This window comes from Crocodylus siamensis, chromosome 3 (genome assembly GCF_052110815.1).
Source record: "Crocodylus siamensis isolate JL-2025a chromosome 3, ASM5211081v1, whole genome shotgun sequence".
NCBI lineage: Eukaryota > Metazoa > Chordata > Crocodylia > Crocodylidae > Crocodylus > Crocodylus siamensis.
The window spans coordinates 180370392-180396347 of NC_143397.1; the positions used below are offsets into that span (position 1 = coordinate 180370392).

The 25956-nt window shown below is 43.4% G+C and overlaps 1 protein-coding gene across 5 annotated transcripts in view; it reads left to right on the top strand.

Annotated features, from left to right (window-relative positions):
- The window catches only part of LOC149869181 (uncharacterized), a 94929-nt gene that overhangs the window by 1965 nt on the left and 67008 nt on the right, over window positions 1-25956 (top strand). Inside the window, exons 2-3 of one of the 5 annotated variants that reach the window (XR_016441416.1) lie at window positions 3614-3771; window positions 6290-6433. Coding sequence is in view for 1 of the 5 variants with exons in the window: in XM_090039870.1 (XP_089895996.1) it covers window positions 1766-1914; window positions 3614-3771 (307 nt within the window). In the remaining 4 variants the exon portion in view is untranslated. Of the gene's footprint in view, window positions 1-1765; window positions 1915-3613; window positions 6434-25956 lie in introns of those variants that run through there. The other 4 variants (XR_016441415.1, XM_090039870.1, XR_016441414.1 and 1 more) reach the window with 4 other exon arrangements.

Sequence of the window (25956 nt, forward strand, 5' to 3'; positions counted from 1 at the left end):
CGCATTGCTCCTCCAGCCTGGGGCCAGGGTTGGCAGGGCAGGACGGGGCCTGGGCAAAGCACTGCTGTGGGCATAGGCTGCTCACTGTGTTTGTGTATGTGTGTTTGGTACCCCTGTGACCACAGCATCCTGGGCACTTGCCCATGTCACCCACCCCTAAGGCTGGCTCTGGACCTCCAGAGGTCATCTACTAGTCATCCAACCCCCTCCTTGAGACAGGATCGAGCCTATGCCAATCATCCCATATAATCATAATCTGAACTCTACATAAGACTACTGTCAGCCCTGATGCAACACACCCTAATGGGTCATCAGTAAAGGAACCACGGCAGCCAATGCTCTGCTTCTATAAAATGTTGTCAGTATATGCTCAAAAAATCCCAAGTAGAGGGCTACAGGTGAAGGCAAAACCCCCACAGTTAGGAGGGACCATGGGGTAAAATTCCTTCCTGACCCCAAATATGACAATAAGCCTGACCCTGAGAAGAAGGGCAAGACCCTCTAGCCAGGAACCTCCAACTTTGGTCCCAGCAGGAACACTGGCACACCCCAGTCAAAGTCCCCAGCCTTGGCTGTAGCCAATACCCAGTATCACTGAGAAGGCTTAAAATAAAAACACCCTGACACATGTAGCAGAAAAAGGGTCATGGGGGCAACCAGCAAAGCCCAGAAACATGGAAATACCCATACCAATACCCATAAGTTTCAGCAAAGATATTTAAGTTAGATATGAGAAAAACTTTCTCAAGAGGAGGGTAGAGAAGCACTGGAACAGGACACCCAGAGAGGTGGTGGAATCTCCATCCTTGGAGGTTTTTAAGAGCCAGGCAGACAAAGCTGCGATGATCCAGTTGGGGATGGTCCTGCTTTGAGCAGGTGGTTAGACTGGATCAGTGTTTCTCAAACCATCAGGTCTAACCCAAAAGTGGGTTGCAAGAATATTTCAAAGGGTCACAAGCTGTGGCAGGACAGAGGGGCGGCAGGAAGGCCAGTGGGGAAGGGGGCAAGGCAGAGCTGTGTGGTTGCGCTGGTAGCACCAGGGCTGATGCCCATGCTCACAGGGGCAGAGTGGCCTGGAGGGCCCATGGCCACGCTGCCAGGTGTGGCACCACAGCTCTAGTCCAGAGCAAGGGAGGGTGCCACAGGTCTCTCCTGCTCCCTCCAGCCCAAGCCAGACTCACTCTGCTGCCACCCACATGAGCCAGGGCCACCGCAGCCACCACGCTCCAGCCCAATCAGGATGGGGGCAGCTGAGGGCCCCTCCATCAGGGCTGGGGGAAGGGAGCTGCGGGTCAGGAGTAAGGGACACCAGCATGGCCCAGGGGAGCAGGGTACTGGGGGTCGGGCACCAGCAGGGCTGGGGTGTTGTGGGTCCAGATACGCCTCGGATCTTTGAAATGGGTCCCAGTAGGAAAAAGGGTGAGAACCACTGAATTAGATGGCCTCCTGTGGGCTTCATCCCAACCCTCATTTTCTATGATTCTATGAACTGGCAGTGCTATAATCCTTCTAGAATGGGAGAAAGTTTTGTTCCCACCTCCAGCTCTTTTAACTCCCAGGGGTGTTGTGGCTCAGAAAACACTTTACCACAGAAGCCAGTCAGGTCCCCTCTAGATTTTCAGGTGAAGGTGTGATAGGATCCACCCAAGTTCACCACAGGTACATGGCAGGAGGCATGATGGTGGCAGGCCCTAGCTTCAACTTACATTTATTACACAATTTTCTTATGAAGCCCACAATAAATTTCCCTATTTATTCCATCCAGGAAGAACACAGAACAACTGCAAATACTTCCTCAGCCTAATGAAGGGTGTTTGTGCCTGAAAGCAGAGCTGGCCTACAATTTTTTGGCCCCCCCTACAAGAAATAGTTTTGGGGGGCTCTGCCCCAAAGAAGCTGGTGGCAGTGGAGGGGGTGAGGAGCAGCCAGATGCAAGGGGGCCCTTAGCTGCAGGGCAGCCAGCGGCCACAGTTTCTCATTATAGGACGGGCGGGCACTGCCCAAAAACTTGCAAAGATTTTTTTCCAACTATTTGAGTTGGTCTAATAAAAGATATCAGAATAACCCAAAGAACCTTGTCTGCCCCAGCAAAGTAATTATCCTATCCAACAAAACTCATCCAGCTGTAAAAAGAGCCAACCACTTACCAAGTTGGTGCTTGAAAATGTGTAACATCACTACAGCGGGTATTTTTCCAATTTTAATGCAGAGCAGGACCCTGGGATCCAGCATCACATTCAATTATGCCTTATTGCCAGTACAGGAGGAGCCTGGGGTTGCCATCCTGCACTCCTCCTGAACCAGCAAGTAGCAAGCTCCTACATCTGCGAGTCCCATATCTGACAGGATTCTCAGATATGGCAGCATCCCACGCAGCAAATGGGACTTAGCTGAAGTAGCCATGGGGTGCTCCCAGCTGTGGCAGCATGTGGTGCATCCCACCTGTGGGGGCATAGCCATGTTGCTACACATGCTTATTAAAGCTGGATAGAAACTAGCTATAAAGTTATTACACATTTTCCAGCTGGATTGATCTTTTTTATGGTATGATAGGTACTTTGCACATGTAACTGGTCTAAAGTAATTGTGCATTTAACCAGTTAATTGCATGATACGTGTAATGTGTGTGTATTTCTAAGATTCATTAGAAATATTTTAAAGGGGTTATTATTATTATTCAAACAGTTGAAAAATCCAGACATCCTTTATCCCTTTCTACACTGTAATACCTGCATTATACAGTGGATAAATTAACTACTGTCCTACTGTACAGACAATTAAACTGAACAGCAGCAGAAGTGAAGATGAGCAATTTATTTTTAGAGAGAGGTGAGGATTTATCATGGTGATGTCTTTTATTGAACTGACTATGTAGTTGGGATAAAGTTAGACAAGATTTCACATGTAAGACAAAAAGTAAACAATATAAAAAGTGAACCTTCCATCATGATTACAGGACAATGATGGTGTTGGGTCTAAGATGAAGAACTAACTGTCCTATTATTAAGCTGTTCAAACCCTGTTAATCCCTCAAATGTATACACTACAGCTCTGATGAATAGGAGATGTGCACACAGAGAGCTTGTATGGTTTGAAGAAAATGGAGCCACATATGGAGCATGCTATCCATACCATGCATTCTTATTGAAAATGAAACATGGACTTCAGAAGCTGAAAGCTAGGGGAAGGGTGTTTCTCCCTATTTGCCTTTTTTCCTAGTAAATCCTTCCTACCCATTTTCTCTAGCCTAAGGCTAAAGGAAAGACCTGATGGTGAACTGCCTTATAGGTCTGTACAGTCTGGTAAAAAAAAAAGTGTAAGGTACCTCCTTTCTGCTTTCCAGCTATGTTGTGAGTGGCAGCATGGAGGGGAAGACAAATCTCCAGAGAGCCATTACATCCTTCTTCTCCCATTTCTGTGTGCTGGGTAGAAAGTGAATGTCAAGGACTGGGAAATAGGAATGAGCATAAACCATATTCTTTCATCTCATCCATGGCAGTGGTGTAACTAGGGCAAGGTGACTATTTTTTTCACCTGATGATGGACTACCACGCTCTGAGGGGCATGCTGAAGGAGATAGGTGCACAGGTGGTATTCTCTTCTGTTCTACCAGTGAGTGGACATGGAAGATGGTATGAGAAGTGCATCGCAGAGACCAACTGGCAGCTTCAGGAATGGTGTCTTGAGGCAGGCTTTGGTTCCTTGACAACGACCCACACATCACAACAAGAAACATGCTCGGGTGGGATGGGCTCCACCTTTCCCCTAAAGGTAAGCGTGTGTTCTCTTCTAGGTTGGTGGATCTCCTCCAGCGGGCTTTAAACTAGGCTTGTCGGGGGAAGGGGAAGATGAGGGAGGAGGAAGCCTTGGACTGCTAAATCAAGCAGTACCCACAAGTACAGTCCAGCCTAGATGGATGAGCGGAACATATACACAGGTAAGCAACAGGGGCCAGGGCAATGCTGTGATTAGGGGGCCAGTGCACACATCCACAGGAGGCCTCAAATGCCTCTACACAAATGCTCATAGTATGGGAAACAAGCAGGAGGAACTTACACTCCTGCTAGCTGACACCAACCCAGACATAGTGGGACTTACTGAAACATGGTGGGACCCAACGCATGACTGGGCAGTGAATATCAACGGCTATAGGCTGTACAGGAGGGACAGGACAGGGAGGAAAGGCAGGGGTGTGGCGCTCTACATTAAGGAGGAATACACATCCTCACCAGGTAGCACAGAGTCAGAGGAGGAGCACACGCAAGTGCTCTGGGTTAGAATACAAGGCAGTTGAGGGGAAAGAGACTTAACGGTGGGGGTCTACTACAGACCACCCGACCAAGGGGAAGAGCTAGACCAGGAATTCTTAAGTCAGCTCACAGAGGTAGTTAGGTCAAAGGATGTGGTCATCATGGGTGACCTGAACTTTTCAGTCATCTGCTGGGAAGAGCAGTCAGCCAGGTCTGACCGCTCATGTAGGTTCCTAGCCCAAATGCAGGACCTCCATCTAACCCAGGAGGTGCACATCCCCACCAGGGGAGATGCCTTGTTGGACCTGGTGCTGGCCATGGGTGATGACCTGGTGAGGGGGCTGCAGGTGCTCAGCCACCTGGGCAACAGTGATCATCGCCTGCTGGAATTCACCATCCAGCACAAGGTGGCAAAGGCAGCAAGGCAGCAGCCCTAGATTTCAGGAGGGCGGACTTCAATGAGCTAAGGAGAATAGTCAGGGAAGCACTGAGGTCCTGGAGGGGAGGGGAGCCAGTTGTCCAAGAAGAGTGGTTGCTCATTAAGGAGACAATCCTCCAAAGGGAGGTAATCCCAACACGGATCAAAGGGAGCAGGAGGGCACAAAAGCCCCCATGGCTCACCAAAAGCATCCGGGAATGTCTCCTAGCTAAAAGGGAGGCGTACACCCAATGGAAGGGAGGGGCCATCACCAGGGAGGACTATACTGCGGTTGCTTGGGGATGTAGGGGGGCAGTCAGGGAGGCCAAGGCAGAGATGGAACTGGGACTAGCTTCCTGGATCAAGGACAACAAGAAGTCCTTTTTTAAATACATAGGGGGCAAAAAGAAGGTACCGGGTAACGTGGGGCCCCTGCAAGACACGGTAGGAAATTTGGTTGTCACACCAGATGACAAAGCTAACCTATTTAACAACTTCTTTGCCTCCATTTTCTTGAGCAGGGATGAGATCAGCCCCCCTACCGGGCCCCCCTCAGGCCCCAGGGGAGGCGCACCTAGGCCAAGGGTCAGGGAGGATCTAGCCAGGGAATTTCTGGAGGGACTGGATGTATTTAAATCAGCTGGTCCGGACGATCTGCACCCCAGAGTGCTGAGGGACTTAGCTGAGGTCATTGTGGGACCCCTGGCACGGCTTTACGAGCACTCGTGGTGCTCTGGTGTGGTGCCAGAGGACTGGAAGAGGGCCAATGTGGTTCCCATCTTCAAAAAAGGGAGGAAGGAGGACCTGGGGAACTATAGGCCAGTTAGTCTTACCTCAATCCTGGGTAAGCTTTTTGAGAGAATTCATAGATTCATAGATTCATAGATTCATAGATGCTAGGGTCGGAAGGGACCTCAATAGATCATCGAGTCCGACCCCCTGCATAAGCAGGAAAGAGTGCTGGGCCTACATTACCCCAGCTAGATACACATCCAACCTTCTCTTGAATACCCCCAGGGTATTCTGGTGCATGTCCACGAGGGGCCAGCAGGGGAGATTATGCTTAGGGGCAACCAACACGGGTTCATTAGACCTGGTGGCCTTCTATGACCAGGTCACCAAATCCTTAGATGCAGGGGTAGCAGTGGACATAGTCTTTCTGGACTTTCGGAAGGCCTTCAACACTGTCTTTCACCCCTTTCTCATTAAGAAGCTGGGGGACTGTGGTGTTGACACCTACACAGTCAAATGGGTCGCCAACTGGCTGGAGGGCCGCACCCAGAGAGTGGTGGTGGATGGGTCATTTTCGACCTGGAGGGACGTGGGCAATGGGGTTCCACAGGGCTCGGTCCTCAGGCCCGCACTGTTCAACATCTTCATCAGTGACTTGGACGAGGGGGTAAAAAGCACCCTGTTCAAATTTGCTGATGACACTAAGATGTTTGGGGATGTGGGCACGCAGAGGGGAGAAATAGGCTACAATCAGACTTAGACAGGTTACAGGGGTGGGCAAATAAGAACAGGATGGGATTCAACACTGACAAGTGCAAGGTGATGCACCTGGGTAGGAAGAACCTGCAGCAGACCTACAGGCTTGGGAACTCCCTTCTCATCAGTGCAGAGGCAGAAAAGGATCCTGAAGTCATAATTGATGCCAAGATGAACATGGGCCGGCAGTGTGGGGATGCAGAAGGGTGTTTGTTCCCAGAAGCTTACGAAGAACAATTTTTCCAACTATTTAGTTGGTCTAATAAAAGATATCACATTTACCCGAAAAACCTTGTCTGGCTGCATCATTACACCTATGATCCATGGCAACTCCTATGTTAGATATGCCAAGGAACATACACTCCACCACATTTTAGGCCTGTGCAGAATGTATCCCTTCTGCAATAGAGACAAAGTTGAAGGCAGACTGACTTTTTGTGGAGTAGCACACCTGTGTGTTAACCCATGCTTAAGGCTTCTGGCAAAGCTACTGTTGACTGTGTCAAAATGAGCTGGAGTACTGCGATGACTGTTGAAATAATAACAGGTCCTGTCCCACAATCAGAATAATAAAATGTCAGGCTATTTGTCTAATTTGAGCTCAAGCCTGCAAACATTTCTTAGAGCAAGTACTTACAGTAGTAAGTCCTTTGCCCAAAAATAGGTGATTGCACTTTCAAATGCTTAGTTAGGTGTCAGCATAGCAATTTGATTAAGTTTAATTGGGTGATTCATATTCTGTATTGTAATTAAATGGTTAAAATCCTGAAACTTCATGTTACAAAAATATTGTCGTACCTGTTGTCTTGTACATTGAACCCAGAGCTTTTATTTTGATACTTAACTAGTAGGCAACGTCACATGAGATAAGTAGGAGCTTGTTCACAGCTTAAGGCAGATATCGTAGGATGTTTTTCTTGTTCTGCCAGTTTTTGGTGGGTTTTTTTGTTTTTGGGGGGTTTTTGCCTGTCAGTGTATTCCTTGTTCTTTGGGCTTCTTAGTTTGTTTGTCTTTTCTTTTCTTTTTTCTTCCTTCAATTCATTTTCCTTTCAGTTCCTTCCTGATACTTCTCCTTTTAAATTTAGTCTGTAATAAAAATTTACAGGACTAGCTCCTATTTCTCTTCTCTGTAAGGTGTAGCCTGATACTATCACTATGTTATTTATTCTTCTCCTTCCCCGTTTTCAACACTATTCCACCATCTCCATCTGCCCAGTCTCAATTGTTTCAAAACTTTTATAAAAGTTCTAATCCTAGCATTCCACTCCACGGAACACATACTTCTAACTGTATAAATAGATAAACTCAAAACAATAATTCAAGTCCTAATTTTTTTTAATGTGCAATAATAGATTCATAAATTATTTTCATTGTGTATGTATGTCCATATACAGTCAGTCTCACAAGCACCCATGTCACGAGTTTTGTCTGTCAGCAGCTAGAAGTGCAGGGCCCCAGAACTCAGAACCCCTCCACCAATCTCCTCAACAGCTGGCAGACATCGTGGCTGCAGCAGGGGCTACCATCCCTGCAGCCTTCACTCTGCTGTGCCTTAACACACACAGTGTCACCCATGTCACGAGTTTTGCTTGTCCGCAGCTTGAGGTGCAGTTCTCCCCAAACCCCTGCACTGATCTTCTTGAAACTTGGCAGGCTTTGTGGCCACACCGGGAGCCACCACCCCTGTAGTTTTCACCCTGCTGTAGTGTAACGCATAGACATTACATGAGTTTTGCTTTCAGGAATTTGGAGTGCAGTTCCCCTCAACACCCTGCACCAATCTTCTTGAAACTTAGCAGGCTTTGTGGCCTCACCAGGAGCTACTATGACTGCAGTTTTTACTCCCCTGTGATGTAATACATACACATGACATCGGTTTTTCTTTCATGAATTTGGGGTGCAATTCCCCCTGAACCCCTGCACTGATCTTCTTGACCTTTGGGAGGTTTGATGCTCTCCACAGAAACTACAATCTCTACAAATTTCATCCAAATCACAAAAAACACAACAAAGTTATAGATATGTCATTGATTCCCCAGTATACCCTATGGCTGTATCTCCGAAGCAGCTCTGAAGCTTTTCTGAAGCGCTTCGGGAGCTCCAAACCACTTTGGAAAGCCTAACAAAGCCAACACTTTAATCCAGATATGCTTTTTCAGATGCTTTGGTGTCCAAAGCTTCTGCAGATCCAAAGCTCTGTCTGAAGCCTCGCACAGACCTATTGGTTAGCGAGATTACATGAAATACCTGGCCATTTTAATACACTTGCTTCTAGTTAATTCCAAGCATACCTAAAAGCATTGCTTTTAACCAGTAAAGGCCTATATAATTGGATATCTGGTAAGGCTGTGTGAAGTTTTGAGTGCTGATTCAATTCGGAGGAGATTCAGCCCAATTTGGCAGCCAAATCTCTGAATCTGAATCAAATCAGGGACCGATTAAAAGGTCCAAATCAATTTGAAGCTCTCCAAATCAATTCGGAAAAGATTCAGAGGGCTTCAGAGATTGGAGTAGTTCCCAGTGGCTGCCGCTGGAAACTGGACCCAGACTCCATGCTGATAAGTAGCGAGTGGGGGAGTGGAGGCTGGAGGAGTGGGGAGGGGACTATGGGGGTACCCCTACCAGACTGCATTTACTGCCTGCTCCCTCAGCTCCCCTAAGCTCCCCCAACCCTCGCCTACTCTCCCAGTGCCCCCCACAACATGACTGCCCTGCCGAGCCCCAGCTCCTGGCTCTTTAAAAAAGGGGCCCTATTCACCTGCCACATGGGGGGGGCAATCCCCACTGCCCCCCACTGCCTCACTGCCTGACCCCACTTACTCCCCCAGCCCCCGCCATGGCTGCCCCACTTGCCCCAGCTCCCAGTTCTTTAAAAAAAAGAAAAAAACCCAAAAGCCTGGACTCACTGGCTGCTGCAGCAGCTTCAGGGCTTCTGGGGCTCATGGCAGAGCCCCCCCACATAGTGCGGGGCAGTGGGATCACCCCCCCCACTTGGCAGGAGCCAGTGAGTGGGCGCTTTTTTTTTCAAAGAGCTGGGAGCTGGGGCTGGGCAGGGCAGCCATTGGAGGGGCTGGGAGAGTGGGCAGGGGTCAGGGGGCTCATGGCAGAGCCCCCAAAATGGCATGGGACAGTGTGGGGCAGTAGGAATTGCCCCCCCACCTGGCAGAAGCCTGTGAGCGAATCGAATCACTGTACCCCAAATCGGCCAAATCCAAATCTGAAGCAAATACTAGCCGCTTCTCACAGACCTAATATCTGTCTACTTTAGGGGTTGTCTTTGTATGCACCATTGCAATACCTTTGATCAGTTGGCATACTTATGTTGAAAATTACTTGATATGTGTTCTTGAGGGCTGGGGGCAGGAACTCAAAATGTGGGACAAGCTATAGTGTTTTGTTCCATGTTTTCTGGTCACAGAGCCCCTGTAAATAGCAACAAAAGGCCCACCTCAGTGCAAGAAAGTCACAGTGGTGACATGCAGGGAGTGCACAGGAGTGCACATGCACCCCCTGAGAGCACCGGTGCACCTTCTATCAGGCCATGCTCCCCACTCAGGCAACGGGCAGAGGGGCAGGCAGGAGTGCCAGTGCCCCCCCTGCAAGTGCCAGCCAGAGAGTGCAAGCACGGTAGCGCTCCCAGACGTGGCTGCAGCCACTTCCAGAAGCAGCCACAGAGATCGGCCACCTCGCGAGCAGCCATGGGGGTACTCCCCCATCCGGTCAGTGGGATTGGTTGCAGGAGGACACCTCCCCTGGTCGCTGACTAGTTGGGGGAGCACGTACTCCCCCCTAACTAAAGTGGTACCAGTTGCCCATGACAAGTCACCTGAATATATATAAGGCCAGTGGTGTAACTCCTACACTACTTCCTACTTGGTGGTGACATAGAAGGACATGATACTGGAAAAGGGGATGTTTCCTGTTCTTCACCAATAATCTTTTAATCCATAGGCTCCATCAGACATGATCTAATTCTGCATCCTGGATGCTTAAAGTTGCTTAGACCAACACACCATCAAGGACAGACTGAAAAAGCACACAAGCCATCTTTTCATCTGCTTTCCAGAGGTGTTCTGTGCAGTCCATTACTCTAGTAAGCAGGGTCCTAAACTGTTTGCAGTGCAGGGACACCAGCTCTGAAACATGCTCCTTTGGTGGACTACCCCACCCATATTGACTGATCTTCAGAAAATGGGTCAAGACACACATTTTTTGTCAAGCATCAGATCATTAGCTATTCTATTTATTGTGGGGAGTTAATATGTAAGATTTTCTTCATTTAGGTCAGGCATACAGATGCCATATAAAAGGTGCATAAACAATAAACAAGAATGACCCTACCTAAAAAACTACTAGCACTTCAATCTCTACCTTCCTTAATTATTAATCCATCAAAGGGGATCACATGGAGCTTGTATTTAATTGCAGGAATAATTAATTATACACTAAAGGCCTAAAGCTTCAGACATTACTCATTCCTACATGAACTTGGCTTGAATAACACTGAAGAATATGGCCCGATACCTTTATAATGTTTGCTTTGGCAAATCAAAAACCCATCCAAAAAGTATATACAATTTCATATTTCACAATAATTTTTAAAAATTGTGCTTTATTTACATTTTAAGTTATAACTTATATCTAAAACATCATACTCTAACATAATTTGACTAGCTTTTTTTGTTTTTATTCAGTGATTTACATCAACGTGCTAATATAAAAATAATTACAAGTCACAATTAAAAGGTGCACTGTTTAAGGTGTGAACATGCCTTTCATCATAGCAAAACTTGATTTTCACTTGATTCTTTTGGAAATATGAGATCATTACAGGTATATGCTTCATTGTGCTCATGCAGTCAAACTCTAGATAATGGCTTTTTGCCAATATAATTTAAAATGTATGCTTTCAAAATATAAAAAAAATCTAATTACATGTTATTTCAAATGAATACCGCATATTTTATTTATAAAATTTGAAATACATTCTTTTCATCTAGATTTTAAAATACAGGTATTGTATCTAACCACTATACAAAATGCCCACTTAAGGCAAGGTCCTGAGAAAAGGTCTGGATAAACTTGACATCATTCATGAAAGGTCAACTTACCGAGAATACAGGGCCAGTTGGAGAAGTGAATGCTGGAATGAAGGAAACTCTATAAAATACCTGTATCCAGTGCATATCAGAAGTTTCCTAGTTCACAGGTAGCAATTAGAGTAGGGGAACAGTTTTTTCAAGTAGCCAGTATCCAGCTATTTAGGGTTTCACAGAACTGCGTCACTGGGATGGAAACAGGAAATCAGTGCAGTCCAGGAATTAGAATGCATCCTATGGTTAATATTATCAAGCAGGTGAGCAATCCTCTGTATTAGCTGTAGCCTCTGCGCCATGTTCAAGGGTAGCTACAGCTATAATCCAGTTAGGAAACTATGAGAGCATGAATAACTGTGGGAAGGTATACAAGAAAAGTAAATAACACAGCTGAAAAACAAAGTGTTTTGGCTGCTGCTACCACCTGAAAATCTAAAAGGAAGCAGGGATCAAAAAGTATCAATAAATTATGAGTTTCTGGGACACATTCCATTCCCAGTTTGACTCCCAGACACTAGCATCACCTCCATCTTGGAGGTTTGATGCAGACAAGTTGGATAGAGTCCAGCGGAAGGTAAGAAAAATGATTTGGGGACTAGGGCACATGACTTATGAGGAGAAGCTGAGGGAACTGGGCTTATTTATTGTGCAGAAGAGAAGACTAGGAGGAGCTTTAATAGCAGCCTTTAACTACCTGGAGGGTGGTTCCAATGAGCATGGAGCTAGACTCAGTGGTGACAGATGACAGAACAAGGAGCAATGGTCTTAACCTGCAGCAGGAAGTTTAAGTTGGATATTAAGAAAAATTTTTTCACTAGGAAGGTGGGAAAGCACCAGAACAGTTTACCCAGAGCTGGTGGAATCTCCATCCTTCGAGACTTTTTTAGGTCCAGGTTGACAAAGCCCTGGGTGGAATGATCTAGCTGGGGACAGCCCTGTTTTGAGCAGGGCGTTGGACTAGATTACCTCCTGAGGTCCCTTCCAACACAAATTTTCTATGATTCTATGATCTTGTATGACTTACATACTTAAATACATCATTCAAGATTTTTCATTTCTACCATATTCAAAAGAAACCTGATATGTGCCCACTACTAGAAGGAAGTTATGAATAAAAAAGAATAGCTCTGATTAGGCAAATGCTGACTTGAAAAAAGGAAATAAGGTTTTCTATAACGTTGAATGATATTAAAGTTGTTTCTTAACAATTTTGTCAAAAATGTCACCCAAAACCCAGAAGGATTAAAGTCATAGAAGTACCATGACAAAGATTTGCTTTTTTGAAGCTGGAATTAACCGAAAAATTGGTGTCTTGCATTACCAATCTCCCCTAAAAACAGATGTAATTGTTCTCTTATTTGCCAAGGCATGACAGAGAGGTCCATCCTGCAACTCCCTTAATACCTCTAGAATGAAACAGAGAAGACATTTAGTTTCTCTCCCACAAAAGTGGAAATCCTAGTCCAAATTTGATCAGTATTTTTCTGTGAATTACGAATATCAGCAATATGATATTGACACATAGTCATTGTTACAGGTTTGTAAGGTGCCCCAGGGATATGGGCAGGCTGAGAGTGACCAAACAGCTGAAGGGTGGATTGAGGCCAGTGGTACCCAGGAGGGACCTACCATCTACTGAACAGAGTGAGGTTCACTCTAGGACTCTTGAGGCAGCCTCCCTTTCAACCCAATAAGTACATCAAGGCTTGGTGGGTGGGATAGAGGGGAGGGTTACCTAGAGGTGAGAAGGGGGGTAAGGGTTACAGGGCCATCAGAGGACATCACAGCTGCTCCTAGGATCTCAACTGGTTACAGTGTGGCATACAGCAGAAGTGGAAAGGGACAGACAGCACGGTAGTCAATAGGGCAGGACAGCTGATTAGGCAGGGAGCATAGGGCTGGATGAGACAGGGGAAAGGGACTGGAATGGTATTTGGGGAAGGTACAAGACTAGTTTGTTGCACGACTGCCAAAAAGATTGCCCCCTTACTGTGCTAGAAGGTCACAGCAAAAAATAAAGAAGAAAAATATGCCAGATCAGAACAGAGGCTAAAGGCACTTCAATATATATACAGAGAGAGAGACAGGGAGAGAGAGAATAGAATTTATTCAGATAAATTGAGACAAAATAGCACATCATTGTAATTTGATCTGAAATTTATCCAAACTGATTTAATTTGAACTTATCCAAGCACATTTGGGTACATTTCTACTGCATGAGACAAATCAGTTTGTAGGAAAATATTCCTATGCTCTTGATGCATATCATTAAAATGTGGAAGTAATTTCTAGGTTCCCTTCTGAAAAGAATCAGGCATAAGGAGTCCTGTGTTTTTCTATAAGTGTTTTCTGAAATAGTTCAGTACACATTACTATGAAAAGCACTATATATAAAAACAATATTCACAAATGTAGCATAGCAAGTAAACCAATCAAAACCTTTTACTACAGTGAGTAATGTGTTGGTATTCCATGCAATCAAGATAAACTATACAGAGTACACGAAGGTGGTGTGTTTTTTTTTCTCCTATGTTTTTTTCCATATGAAGGAATTATTTAAACCATATTTTTACTGTAGCAATATCTCGTAGATTTACATAACCAAAAGAGCCATGAATCAAACACCTTCTGTTTTCATATAAACAAGGAAAAACTACTTGATTATATCCTGAAAACATTACACTTGGATATTATGAAAAGCAAATACCAGAAGGATAGCAGATTGGATTACAGAGACAAGGAAAAGAGTACTGGCAAATCTGTCAAATGACGTTGCTACTGTATTTAGTAGAGGGGATGGTATTACTATACATCACAGTACTAATTAGTTATATGCAGTAGTTGGATTTATTCATATATGGAAACAACATAAAGTTGATAAGATCATTTGATTCTTAAAGCAATGTTAAATCAACACTATTTAAATCACGCTACAGATGAATGTGATAAACTGGTGTACACAAACTTCTTGAGAAGCATGCTACTTGAGAAAAATTTGGCAAGATTTCTTCATGAAATCAAACAGGTTCCTGTTGTATTTGGCAATCAATACAAATCTCCTCTTCTCCTTGTACTCAACATCATATAAATATGTTCACTCAAGGATATTTATCAAGAGGATGTTTTAAAACAAATGTGATTTAATATGTCATCCAACCCGTAAACAGCATAACCCAAAGAACTGTGAAATTGTTTCCTTAAATAGGAATAGGACATAGGAAGTAGGCAGTAATAGGACATGGGAAATAGAGAGGATTTTTGTAGTAGTGAGAACATAATAATGTTAGAAGGGTCTCTTGATGGTTAGAAAAGCGGTATGCAGTGGGATTCAGCAAAGGTTTTTCCTGAGTCTGGTACTTAGTTTTTTTATCAATTACTTGGGCCAGGTATAACGATTACACATAAACTGGTATAAGTGATCAGAGCCAATCTACACCCCTAACCAAACAGAAGTTTAGCATACATAGACTGGTTTAAAATGGCATAACCTGGTCTAAGATAGACCTGAATCAATGTGGTATCAGACTTAAGCAATTTAAGTTAGACTGTGTGGCAGGGCACTAGGTGTGCCTGCCACTTTAAGGCCCTGGAGCTCGCAGCCTCCAGGTGCCTAATGGGGGCAGCCATTTTATGCTCAGGGCTGCCTATATAAACAAGGCAGTTTGGCTGCTGGAGGGTAGGAGCTTTAGGGCTGCTGAGTTTCATCTGGAAGTAAGGGAAGAGCTGTAGGGGATGGTAGGAGGCTCCTGGTCCTGGGTATGACTGGAACCTGCACCCTGCCGGGAGTGAGTGGCCTGGTGGGGCTCCCAGTGGCGTGGGAGCCCCCAGGAAATGCCAGACCAGTGATCGCCCTGGTGAAAGGCAGGTCAGGGTGCCTTAACCCCCAGCCCTCACCTTAGGGTGAGTTGTGCTCCATTGGAGGTAGTTGTGGGGGTGCAAGCCCCGAGGAGGACAGCTGGAGGCCAGGTGTGGCCAAGGCCGCCTGAGCCCTGTGGGGATTCGAGACCCCAAGGAGGGGAGTTGGGGCCAGGCATGGCTATGGCCACCTGAGCCCACCTGTGGAGGGAATCCCTGAGCCCCCACTGTGAGGGGGGCAGTGTGGGGAGCCCTGTAAAGGGAAAGGGGGCTCAGCCAGAGGGAAAAAGCTGAGCCCTGACCCCAGTAAGTCCTCCAATGTGGGGAGGCAGAGTTTGGGTCAAATATAATACCAGTAGTAATACCATGATCTGCTTCCCGGGGAGTAGTGAGAGTCCCCTGTGAGACCTTGAGGTCCCAGTTGTGGTGTGAGGTAAGCCCAGCTCCCCATGTCTGTGGAGGAGAACCCAGAGAGGGGCACCCTGGGAAAAGAGTATGGATCATACCTCAAGGCCTGCCAGAGCTTCCCCTGACAGGACCAGGAGGGTCAGAAAGGCAAGAAGGCCCACCAAGAGGGAAGCCCAACAGTCAGGGGCCTGGGGTCCCGACTGGCCTGGAGGTGGGCCAGGGCTAGTGTGAGCCAAAGGTCCCAGTGAGGGGACCGCACCTGAAGGGGAACCAGTGGCAGAAAGAGAGACAGCTCGGTATGATGGTGGCAGAGTCTACCTGAAGGGAGGAACTCAGGTGGGTTCCTACAGCAGGATTCTGGGGCCCATCGTGGAGTACTGGCACATTTGAAAACATCATGATGTCATCTGCAAGGCTTGGGCTGCAGTGTAGGGGAGGAATGGAGCTGCAGATAGTGCCCCCTAGCAGTGGGGCAGTAAATGGGCAGCCTCCCACCTAATTGCATCTATTAATTAATCAATTAAGACCAAGGCATGGCGGGCGAGAAGGCAGGTGGTTAACCCAAGAACAGGTGGGTGGGCCGCAGTAGGCCCCCTGTTACAGACTGCTTTATTGAACTTCTGTACAAGATTCGTGACAGTAGAACTGAGTGTACACTTTCAGCTGCAAATGGCACCAAGCTGGTTGAGCAGTAGGCAATTTAAGAGGAGAGGATTAGGATTCAAAATGGCCTTCATGAGTCGGAAAAATGGTGTGAAATAGGATGACATTCAAAACTACTAAGTTTAGGAAAAACATGTACAATACTGTATGGGGAATGGCTGGTTAAGTTGCTGTACTGCAGCTTAGGGTCTTGGTGGATTACAAGCTGAATATAAATAAAGTGTAATAGTATTTTACCTTATTGATATATATTAATAGGGGAGTTGTATGGAAGTAATGGGAAGTGATTCTTTCACTGCTCACATAGAAGACTGCACCCAGCTTTGGGCATCACATTTTAAGAAAGATATGGGCAAACTGGAAAGAGTTGAGAAGAAAGCAACACAAATGTTTAATATCTTTGAACAAAGCATATGAAGAAAAGTTGGAAGAACTTCTATATTTCATTTTAGAGAAGAGAAAAATGAGGAGGGTTTGATAAGTCTTTCAATACAAAAAAGATTTTTTGCCATTGAGTTGTCCTCTGTGTCCACTGATGAAAGGCAAGACATAACAGTTTTAAATTCCAATAGATAGCTGATTATTAAGAGAAAAGTACATACTGGAAGGGGTTACCAGCAGTTTTTAAGTACAGATTAGGTAAATATTTGTCTGGGTGGGATAGGTTTAGACAGAAATGACCTTGCGATGAGCAGGGGTTGTAGATGACCTCTTGAGGTCCCCTTCAGTTCTATTTCTCTGTTTTCCATATGAACCAAAGTAATGTTGAAAGTAAGAGAAAAGAAAGGAGACAGAATCAACAACTGTGAAACCCAAATTCTGTCATTCAGGTTCTGAAAAGGAGCTAGGTTCTTTAAATAGTGCATAAATCTAATGCAGTGATTCTCAACCTTGTTAAAACCCTGGCACCAGTCAAAAAAATACCAGTTCTTTACTTTCACACATGTTTTTAATGGGAAAATAATAGAGCTATTCTTCTATGGAGAGGTGGTGGAAGCTCGATCCTTGAAGGTTTTCAAAACCTAGCTAGACAAAGCCTTGGCTGCGTTGATCTAGTTGGGGATGGTCCTGCTTTGAGCAGGGGGTTAGACTGGATGACCTCCTGAGGTCTCTTCCGACCCCAACTTTCTATAATTCTGTGCTTGCAAAGAATTTGCAAGGACCACAACAGGCAGAATGTTTTTGACACTAAGGTATTCCTATTTGAAAATTCTGGGTTTATTTTTTGAATAATGTGTAGGTGTTTTGCACGGCTAAGAACTCTAATATTGCACGGCACCCTGTAGTAGCCTTTAAAAGATCTCATGGTGTGTGTGGCAGGGCACCATAGGTGCAGAGAAAAATGGGCAACCTCCCACCTTATTTAACAGCTTAGTAATTTTCCAGCAAGTCGTGGCAGCCGAGACAGGCAGGCGGTGTGCCCAGAGGCAGGTGGGAGGCTGGCGATGGCTGGCCTGAGAGAAGCCCACTTTACCACAGTGTGCCAGAGTCTCATAGCAGCCTGGTTCAGAATCACCATCCTAATCATTTTAAGTGTAACTTTATAAGCTATCAGCGGCTTGATGTACCCAAAATGAAAATATGTAATATCTCTTTCAATTCACTAACATTCCAGCTGTATGCCACAAAGTTGCAAATTTTGTTTCCTGCTTTTTTTCTATTCAAGTCTGTGGTGTCCATTGGCTTATTTCATTAAAATAAGACTGTTGTTTAACACTGGAAAACGCAAGGTTCTCCACCTTGGGAGGAAAAACCTGCAGTATCCTTATAGGCTTGCCAGTGCTATACTGGCTAGCACTACGGAAGAAAGAGACTTGGGGGTCATCATTGACCACAAGATGAACATGAGCCTGCAGTGTGATGCTGTGACTAGTAAAGCAACCAAAACACTGGCTTGCATCCATAGATGCTTCTCAAGCAAATCTCGGGAAGTCATTCTCCTCTTGTACTCAGCCTTGGTGAGGCTGCAGCTGGAGTACTGCATCCAGTTTTGGGCTCCACAATTCCAAAAGGATGTGGAGAAGCTTGAGAGAGTCCAGAGAAGAGCCACACGCATGATCAGAGGTCAGACCTTACGACGACAGGCTGAGAGCCATGGGGCTTTTTAGCCTGGAAAAGTGCAGGCTCAGGGGTGATCTGATGGCCACCTATAAGTTTATCAGGGTGACCACCAGTATCTAGGGGAACGTTTGTTCACCACAGTGCCCCAAGGGATAACAAGGTCAAATGGTTATAAACTACTGCAAGACCATTTCAGGCTGGGCATAAGGAAGAACAGCCTGCCATCGGAGGTGGTTCAAGCACCTACATTGAACACCTTCAAGAGCAAATTGGATGCTTATCTTGCTGGGATCCTATGACCCTAGCTGACTTCCTGCTCTTCAGGCAGATGGCTAGACTCAATGATCTTCCGAGGTCCCTTCCAGCCCAAATGTCTATGAAAATGAACATTTGGTACTATGACTGGTTCAACCAGTGTGAGATCTGCTGTAGACCTAATGCCTATAGCTACCAGCATGTTAATTTCAGATATTTCAGACCTGCTCTGAGTATGGTTTTAAAGTCAGGTGACTGCCTGTAGTCTTGACTATAATCTCTCATCTTTACTGTTATGTGTGCAATAAGAATATTGATAGCAAGAATGGAAAATTATTGAACAAGTAAAAGGAAGGTAAATACCCATTTTAGACCTGATCTTACTGTCTGGCACTCCCCTGTAAATCTTGAATAACTGTACTGATTTGAGTTTGCATTAAAAGAACTGAGAGCAGATTCTATTAATTTTTTTTCTATTGAAAAGCATATATTAATGGATGGTCTAGCATACTAGGTAGAATTTTTAAAGTTACAAGTTTTGAAGACTGGGATATAGGATTAATATTCATGTCTTCTGATTTAAAACAAAGTTCATTTGATGAAATGAAGAAATTTCTCATTTGAAAGCTGGATAAAAAAATTATGTTTTGCCTTATTCTCAGTTTTTCAGTGCAAAATTCTATGCATCTTCATAGGCCAGTCTCTGAGAGGTGGCTTAACATAAAAGGTGAACAATCTACCATTAAAAGTAATAATCCATGTTAATCTATTTGTAGTTTGAGTATTTAGAATCATACACATAGTATTATTTTAAAAATATGAATTATTTACATGTAGTTGTATAGTAATTTTAAAGTAAGGTATAATATGGTACGGTAAGGCCATCTATGTTTTTGGTGAGCTGTACAATCCTGTTTACTCAGTAAGATTGAATGAGTGTCCCTGAAAATAGGACTATGTCTAAATTGCTATATAAACATGAAAAAGTATATTCAACTGCTATTTAAAATGTCTTTATTACATAGTGGAAAAGAAATACTGTATTTCGTAATCCAACAGATTATTTTTCATTTCTCCTTCTTTCTCATTTTTGTCTGTGATGCTATGCCACACGGTCATATGTCCACTGCTTCCTCAAGTGCCATAGTGATTTTCTTCCAGGCTTCTGCTTATGCCTGGAATTAAGTGAAATTAGGCATTTTATGTTAAATTTCATAAACCTGGAAGAATACTGATTTTTTTTTGTGATGATATCAAACAAGGATAATCTGTGGATAATCTGACTATTTGTTGGCTAATTAGATTAGCATCTATCTTGGACAAAATAGCTGAAAAGGAGATTACTGATGAAGTATTAAAAGGTGTAGTATAATTAATGGCAGTCAACATGGTTTTATAGAAAATAGTTCTTATCAAGCAAACTTGATTTCATTCTTTATGAAAACAAATTTACTCTGTAGATATAACCTACAAAAATTTCTGAAGCATATGACTTAATACTGCTTGGCATGGTGATTAAAAAAATTAGCATTAGTGTATATTGGTAAGAGTATGTGTTAAATGGTTTGATATTTGGCTAAATAACAGGTCTCAAAGTAGTTGTCAATGGGGATTCATCATCAAATTGGGGTTAAATTTGGTTGTGTTCCTCAGGGATCCATACTGTACCAAAAACATCAAATAATAATAGGTTATGATCTCAAAGCATAAAATTGCTGCTGCTAAAATATGTGAATAACACAAAGACTGAGAAGTAAAGACAAGGAGAGGACAGTTATAACAGTCTGGATCTCTTGGTAATATCGGTCCATTCGAACAACTACTATTTTTATGCAGGCAAATGTAAAGTTACCGATCTTAGAAGGTAAGCCAGCCATCCCTGGAGGATCGTAATTCTGAAAGAAATTATGAGCAAAAACACATGAGGTTCCATAATAATTCTGTGGCAAAAATAGCTGTGACACTTGATAGCAGCAAATTGGAACAGAGGAATGATTTTATCTTCACACATGGCTTCTGTGAAAATGACTCTGGAATTCCCCTTCTGAAAACGAACAGAAAAAAATAGCCACAAAAATATTTGAAAGCTGGGGAAAAATAAATGTGTTACGGTAAATAGCTCAATATATGTAACTTATCAAAATAAAATTGAAAGACGGCTTCTTTACAGTGCAAAGTACTCTCTTGGGAAGAAAGTACTTGATACAAAAGGCTCTTTATTTTAGCAGAAAAAAATGGTAATTTAAAACCAGTTTCTGGAAGCCAAAGCTAGGCTCACTCAAATTAAATGTTAACATAAATGTGTAACAGTAAGGATGACTAGTGAGCTTCACTCTACCTCTTGGTAGAAGGTTGAATGCTTTTCTGAAATATCTGATTTTGTCAAACTCAAACTATGTTTTAATCGAAGACAAGTGACTGGGCTTAGTACAGGGTAACTGGATATAATGTCCCATACTATACAGGAGGTCAGAGTAGATGATCTAACAGTGCCTTATGGTCCTAAATTTGATTAATCAAAGTTTCAGGACAAAGATGCTTATAATCTCTGTAAATTATCAAGGCCTCAATCCTGATTGGAACATCTAGCTACTACTATAACAGTAATAACAACTGAAGTAAAAATGAAGAGACTTAGGCTTGGTATTGTTTCACTGATACAATGGGAATTCAGCAGATTCTGGGCACTTCAACAAGCACAAATTACTGTGCAGTACAGGTGCACGTCTATACATGCATGCCTGTGCTGTGCAGTAAATATGCTGACTTATGCTGACTTGAGTGTAAGTTTGATACCTGCATCATGTAGGTATCAAATTTACGCCTGATTAGTTACTGCATAGTAACACACATGTAGATGCCTTGCAGTGCAGTAACTCTGTATACGGACTGATTTGGGTCTAACTTTAGTCCCAAATCAATCTGCACACACCATTAATGCGCTTTAACACATGCACGTGTAGATGCTGGCCTATTCCTGCTTGCCACGCTGTAACTTATTGTGCAGTAAATTTTAAGCTGGTGTAAATGCACATGTAGACACATCCTGAGTGTTTTATTGAACAAGGGTTTATGTGAAATTTTACCTACATAAATAAGGGCTTTAATTATACAGTTTTATTATTGTCAACATTTTCTCAAAAATAAAAAAAATAAAACATTTTTCTCTGAAACTTGCATAGATAGAATGATAACTCATATACTATGTGAAACATTAAGTAGTTAGGAAAAGTTTCAAATACATATTTTTTATTAGTTATTTCACACAGCACTTCCTTCTGAATCTGCAGTACTGGCAAACTTCTCTCAGTGACATTCCCCAGTCTGTTCTTAGACCAATTCTACCATCCTCAATGCCAACTCTCTTTCTGGGGCAGCAGTCTATCATAACCCTAGAAACTATTCTAATTTTGTGGGGCCAAAGGTAAACCACTAGTTTCCTCCCCCTGCAGTGAATTCAGAAGAGATGGAAAGAAAAGAAGTGTGGGAGATCCCTAGAAGGATTTCTTTTGGGTTTCCTGTTCCTGATCTAGTTCTTTCAGAAATCAATCAGCCCACTCTGCTGTGTTTCCTGCATGCTCCATCATAAAGGTACTATAGAAGGAGAGGTGTGGCTCATGGCTGCGTGCCATTGCGGGCAGACTTTCAATTTGCCCCAAAAGGCAGGTATGGCTATACCCCAAATATACTTGCATGTACTTAGATGAATTACATTCCTTTACTTGTATATATTTATAATTTATGTATATTTATATCCTGTTGATAGAAACCATTCATGAAAGAAAAATACCTTTTGATTAGATTTTTAAAGCAGGTAAAATATTACAAAATGTTCAAACATAAGCGACTGGAATTAGTTACAGATATCCTTATTTAGATACCTACATATGTGGTCTGGTTTTCCTAAGTACTGAAGATCCCTTGGTTTTTACAGAGGTCAAATTCAACTTCCATAGACTTTCATGAGAATTTTTCCAGTGAGCGTTTCATGCTCTACACTGCAGTGTGTTGAATACATTAAATAACATAGATATCTCAGAAATACTTCTCTGTGCTGTTTATTGCATGATGGATGCCTAAAATCCTGAGCTTGCAAAATTCCACATACCTTGGCATCCCACAAGGCCTCTTTCTGTAGAAATCATTCAAAATATCAGGAAACACCATGAAAGTTTATGACGTTGATGATAATCATTAACAAATAATATTTAGTCATTGTCATTTGTCTGAGTCTTGTTTCCTCAAAGGGAGGGAAAGATGACTTGGCCCACCAATTGCCATGCATTAATGATGCATACATTAGTATTACCATGCATTAATGATGCATACATTAGTATTACCATTCTCAATAGCTCATAGTCACACATTCACTTTATTTCCCACCTTCCAGAATTTCTTGCCTTACTTCTAAATGCTTTACGAAGATGGGTGTGGTTGCGTCTTCACTTTTCAGCTACTCCCCTTGCCTGTGTTCTTTTAAAATTGTTTAGTTCATAAGCATAGACAAGTTCATGCATGTGTGTTAGTTTCGGCACGTTTAACATTTATTAATTTAGATGCTTTCTGAGATTAAAATGAAAGAAGTTTGCCAGGGTAAGATACCTTTCAGTCCAATGAATTAATACCCTTTCTTGAAAGCAGCTTTTGCTTCATTTCTCTTTCTCTCTCATTCTTTTGCTCTCCCTCTGTCTCTCTCTTTTTTTTTGGCGTGTGTGTGTGTATATTTTTAATTCTAAATTTTAAATCAGATTTTTTTTAAATCTACTCTAGATGTATTTTTACATGAATGACATAAATATACATTTACCTTTGCTGGATTATAGGCATCAGCAACACTCCTGTGTTCACAATCCCAGCAATTCTTGTGTCCCTCCCATGTGTTCATACTGAACACACAAACAGTTGAGTTTGTCCTTGGAATTTTGAATAATATCATTGTAAGACTCTATCCAGATGCCCCACAACTACAGTATTCTTATGGCTCTGACTTTAAATCATTTGATAAAGCAATAGCATTTTTTAAAGCAATAACAGCAAAGGTCTTAGAGGAGAACACACTGGACTTGTCTACATGGGGGCCCTTTTAAGCACTATTTACCTAAAATTGCCATTTTTAAGGTACAATAAAAGTGTGTGTCCACATGTGCATGCCCTTAATGCACCTTTAAAAATGGTGAGTTTAGGCTAATCCCACCTAAATTTGATACCTGCTTAAAGTAAGTATCAAATTTAAGATGGCATAGCTAAATCACATTAGCCCATGTCTAGACAATTAGTGCACATTAATGCAGTATGCATCAATGGATACACACCGTGTTAAGGTGCATTAGTGTGTCTACACATGGGCTAACGAGACTTAGTGATGCCAGCCTAAAGTTAATGTGCCTTAACGCACATTAACATATCTACATGTAGACAAGCATCTAAATCTCCTTAATGCTCCTTAAACAAAGGCACATTAAATTTAGGTGCATGTAATTACATGTGTAAACACACCCACTTATACCACTTTTCCAGGTGAATCTGTGTGGCCACCTCATGGCACCTTGGAGAGTACTGGAGAATAATCATGGCCTTATACACTTACTTCTGCTCTTCATGTACCAAACTTAAAAATGAGGCAGTGAAGCCATCTTGGAAGTGACCCCTCTCCCCTCAAAGGCACTCTTAAGTTTGCTAGAGGCAGAGAGCTCACAAGTGCAGCAGGGGGACAAACCAAAGTTTATTTCCATACCTGATTTTAAGGTTTGGTGTGTGCAGGCCTAGAGCTTTCAAGGATGCTAGAAAAAGGTGTAGCATACCTTAAGACAAGGGTCAGCAACCTGCTGCACATGGGTTGAATCCAGCTCATGAAACCATTGGATCCAGCCCATGGATATGGGGCTTTGATGTTTAGGAGTGCGAGGGTGCTCCTCCCATGCCATGGCAAGGGGCAGCAGCAACAGTGGGAGCTCCCCCTTTGCTGCAGGAAAGAGAAGCAGCAGTAGTGGCTGCCAGGTCCTAGCACAAGTCCACCCCTAACCTGACCTGAGTCATTCCAGCCCACAGCCTGAAAAGGCTGTCAATGCTTCTCTAAGATAATATGCTAATGAGAAACCAGTTGGAGAGAACAAATGAAGTTTAGGTATGAATGGATAACCAGTAACCTACAGTTTGATACATTAAACCAGGGATGTCAAACATATGGTCTGCAGGCTGGATCAAAGCTGTGAAGCTGTATGATCTGGGCTATGGGTCACTGGACCCATCCCACACACTGACCCCAGGACTGTGCGCTGTATGTGGCACAGGGGCTGGACCTAGTACCACACACCTGCACACAGACAGGGGGCCAGCACAGAGCGCACATTGCATTTGGTGCCCCACGGGTCCAGTCCTGGCTAATGGCTCTGGAGCCAATCTGGATTGGGCTGTGCCAGAACTAGCACAAAGGACCAGTCTGGTAGGAGGCCACAATATGCGCCATACTAGCTCACTGTGCTGAGTGCAGCATGCCTGGCCTGTCCAGCCCTGCATGCTGTGTGCAGCACATGCCAGCCCCAGGGAACACACTACCTATGGCCTGCAGGCTCGACCTGGTGCTGCAGGGGATCTGGGGCACAGATCACATGCAGTGCCCCAGACCGACTCCCTCTGGTCCCTGTAGCGTTGGGTCTCGGCTGCACACCTTGAACTGCACATGCCCCATGCTGGCCCTGCATAGCAAATGCAGAGGTGATTGGTCCCATTCTGGCCCACAGACCAGCCCATGACCCTCATCTATCCTGCAGGGCCAGCTTAGTTTGACACCCCTGCCTTAAACCATTCCTTTATATTAACAGGGGGAAAAAGAAAGAAGAATCTAAAGAATGTGGAAGAGAGACATTGTGCAATATTGCTACAGTGTTATTTATACATTTGTAATTAGCAATTCCTAAAGTTCAGTACCAAAGCATTTTACAGCTAAGGTATATTTTATCACACTTCTTCCTACAACGTGTTTCAAATTTCCACATGTGTAGTTGAATGGAATCCCATTTTGATTAAGCTTGTATAGCTTGAGAAGGCTAAAATTAAGGTTACATTGCTTGAGCTATATGAAATTGAATTGGCTCTTTATTTTATATGAAGATAAGGTCAATAAAATCAGCTGAGCCAGTGTTATAGGAGCTGAAATTGAAACTAGCTGTCAGTACCTATAAAAAAGAGATGCAGTTCTTGCTAACACCTATACTAAATTAATTCATGAAAATTTGAAAATGTCATTAAATATTTTAAAACGTGCATTCATTATAGAGTTTGTAATGTTTAATTTATTCCAACACTATTAAAATGAAATGGAGCTACAACAATTTATAGCAACCAAGATTCCGGTTGAATACTTTTAAATTGTCAGGTTATTTGATTGTTAACATTCCTCACTTATATTTAACAGCATTTTCACATGTGCCGTCCTGATATCTGCAGTCTGTTTGTATTGTAT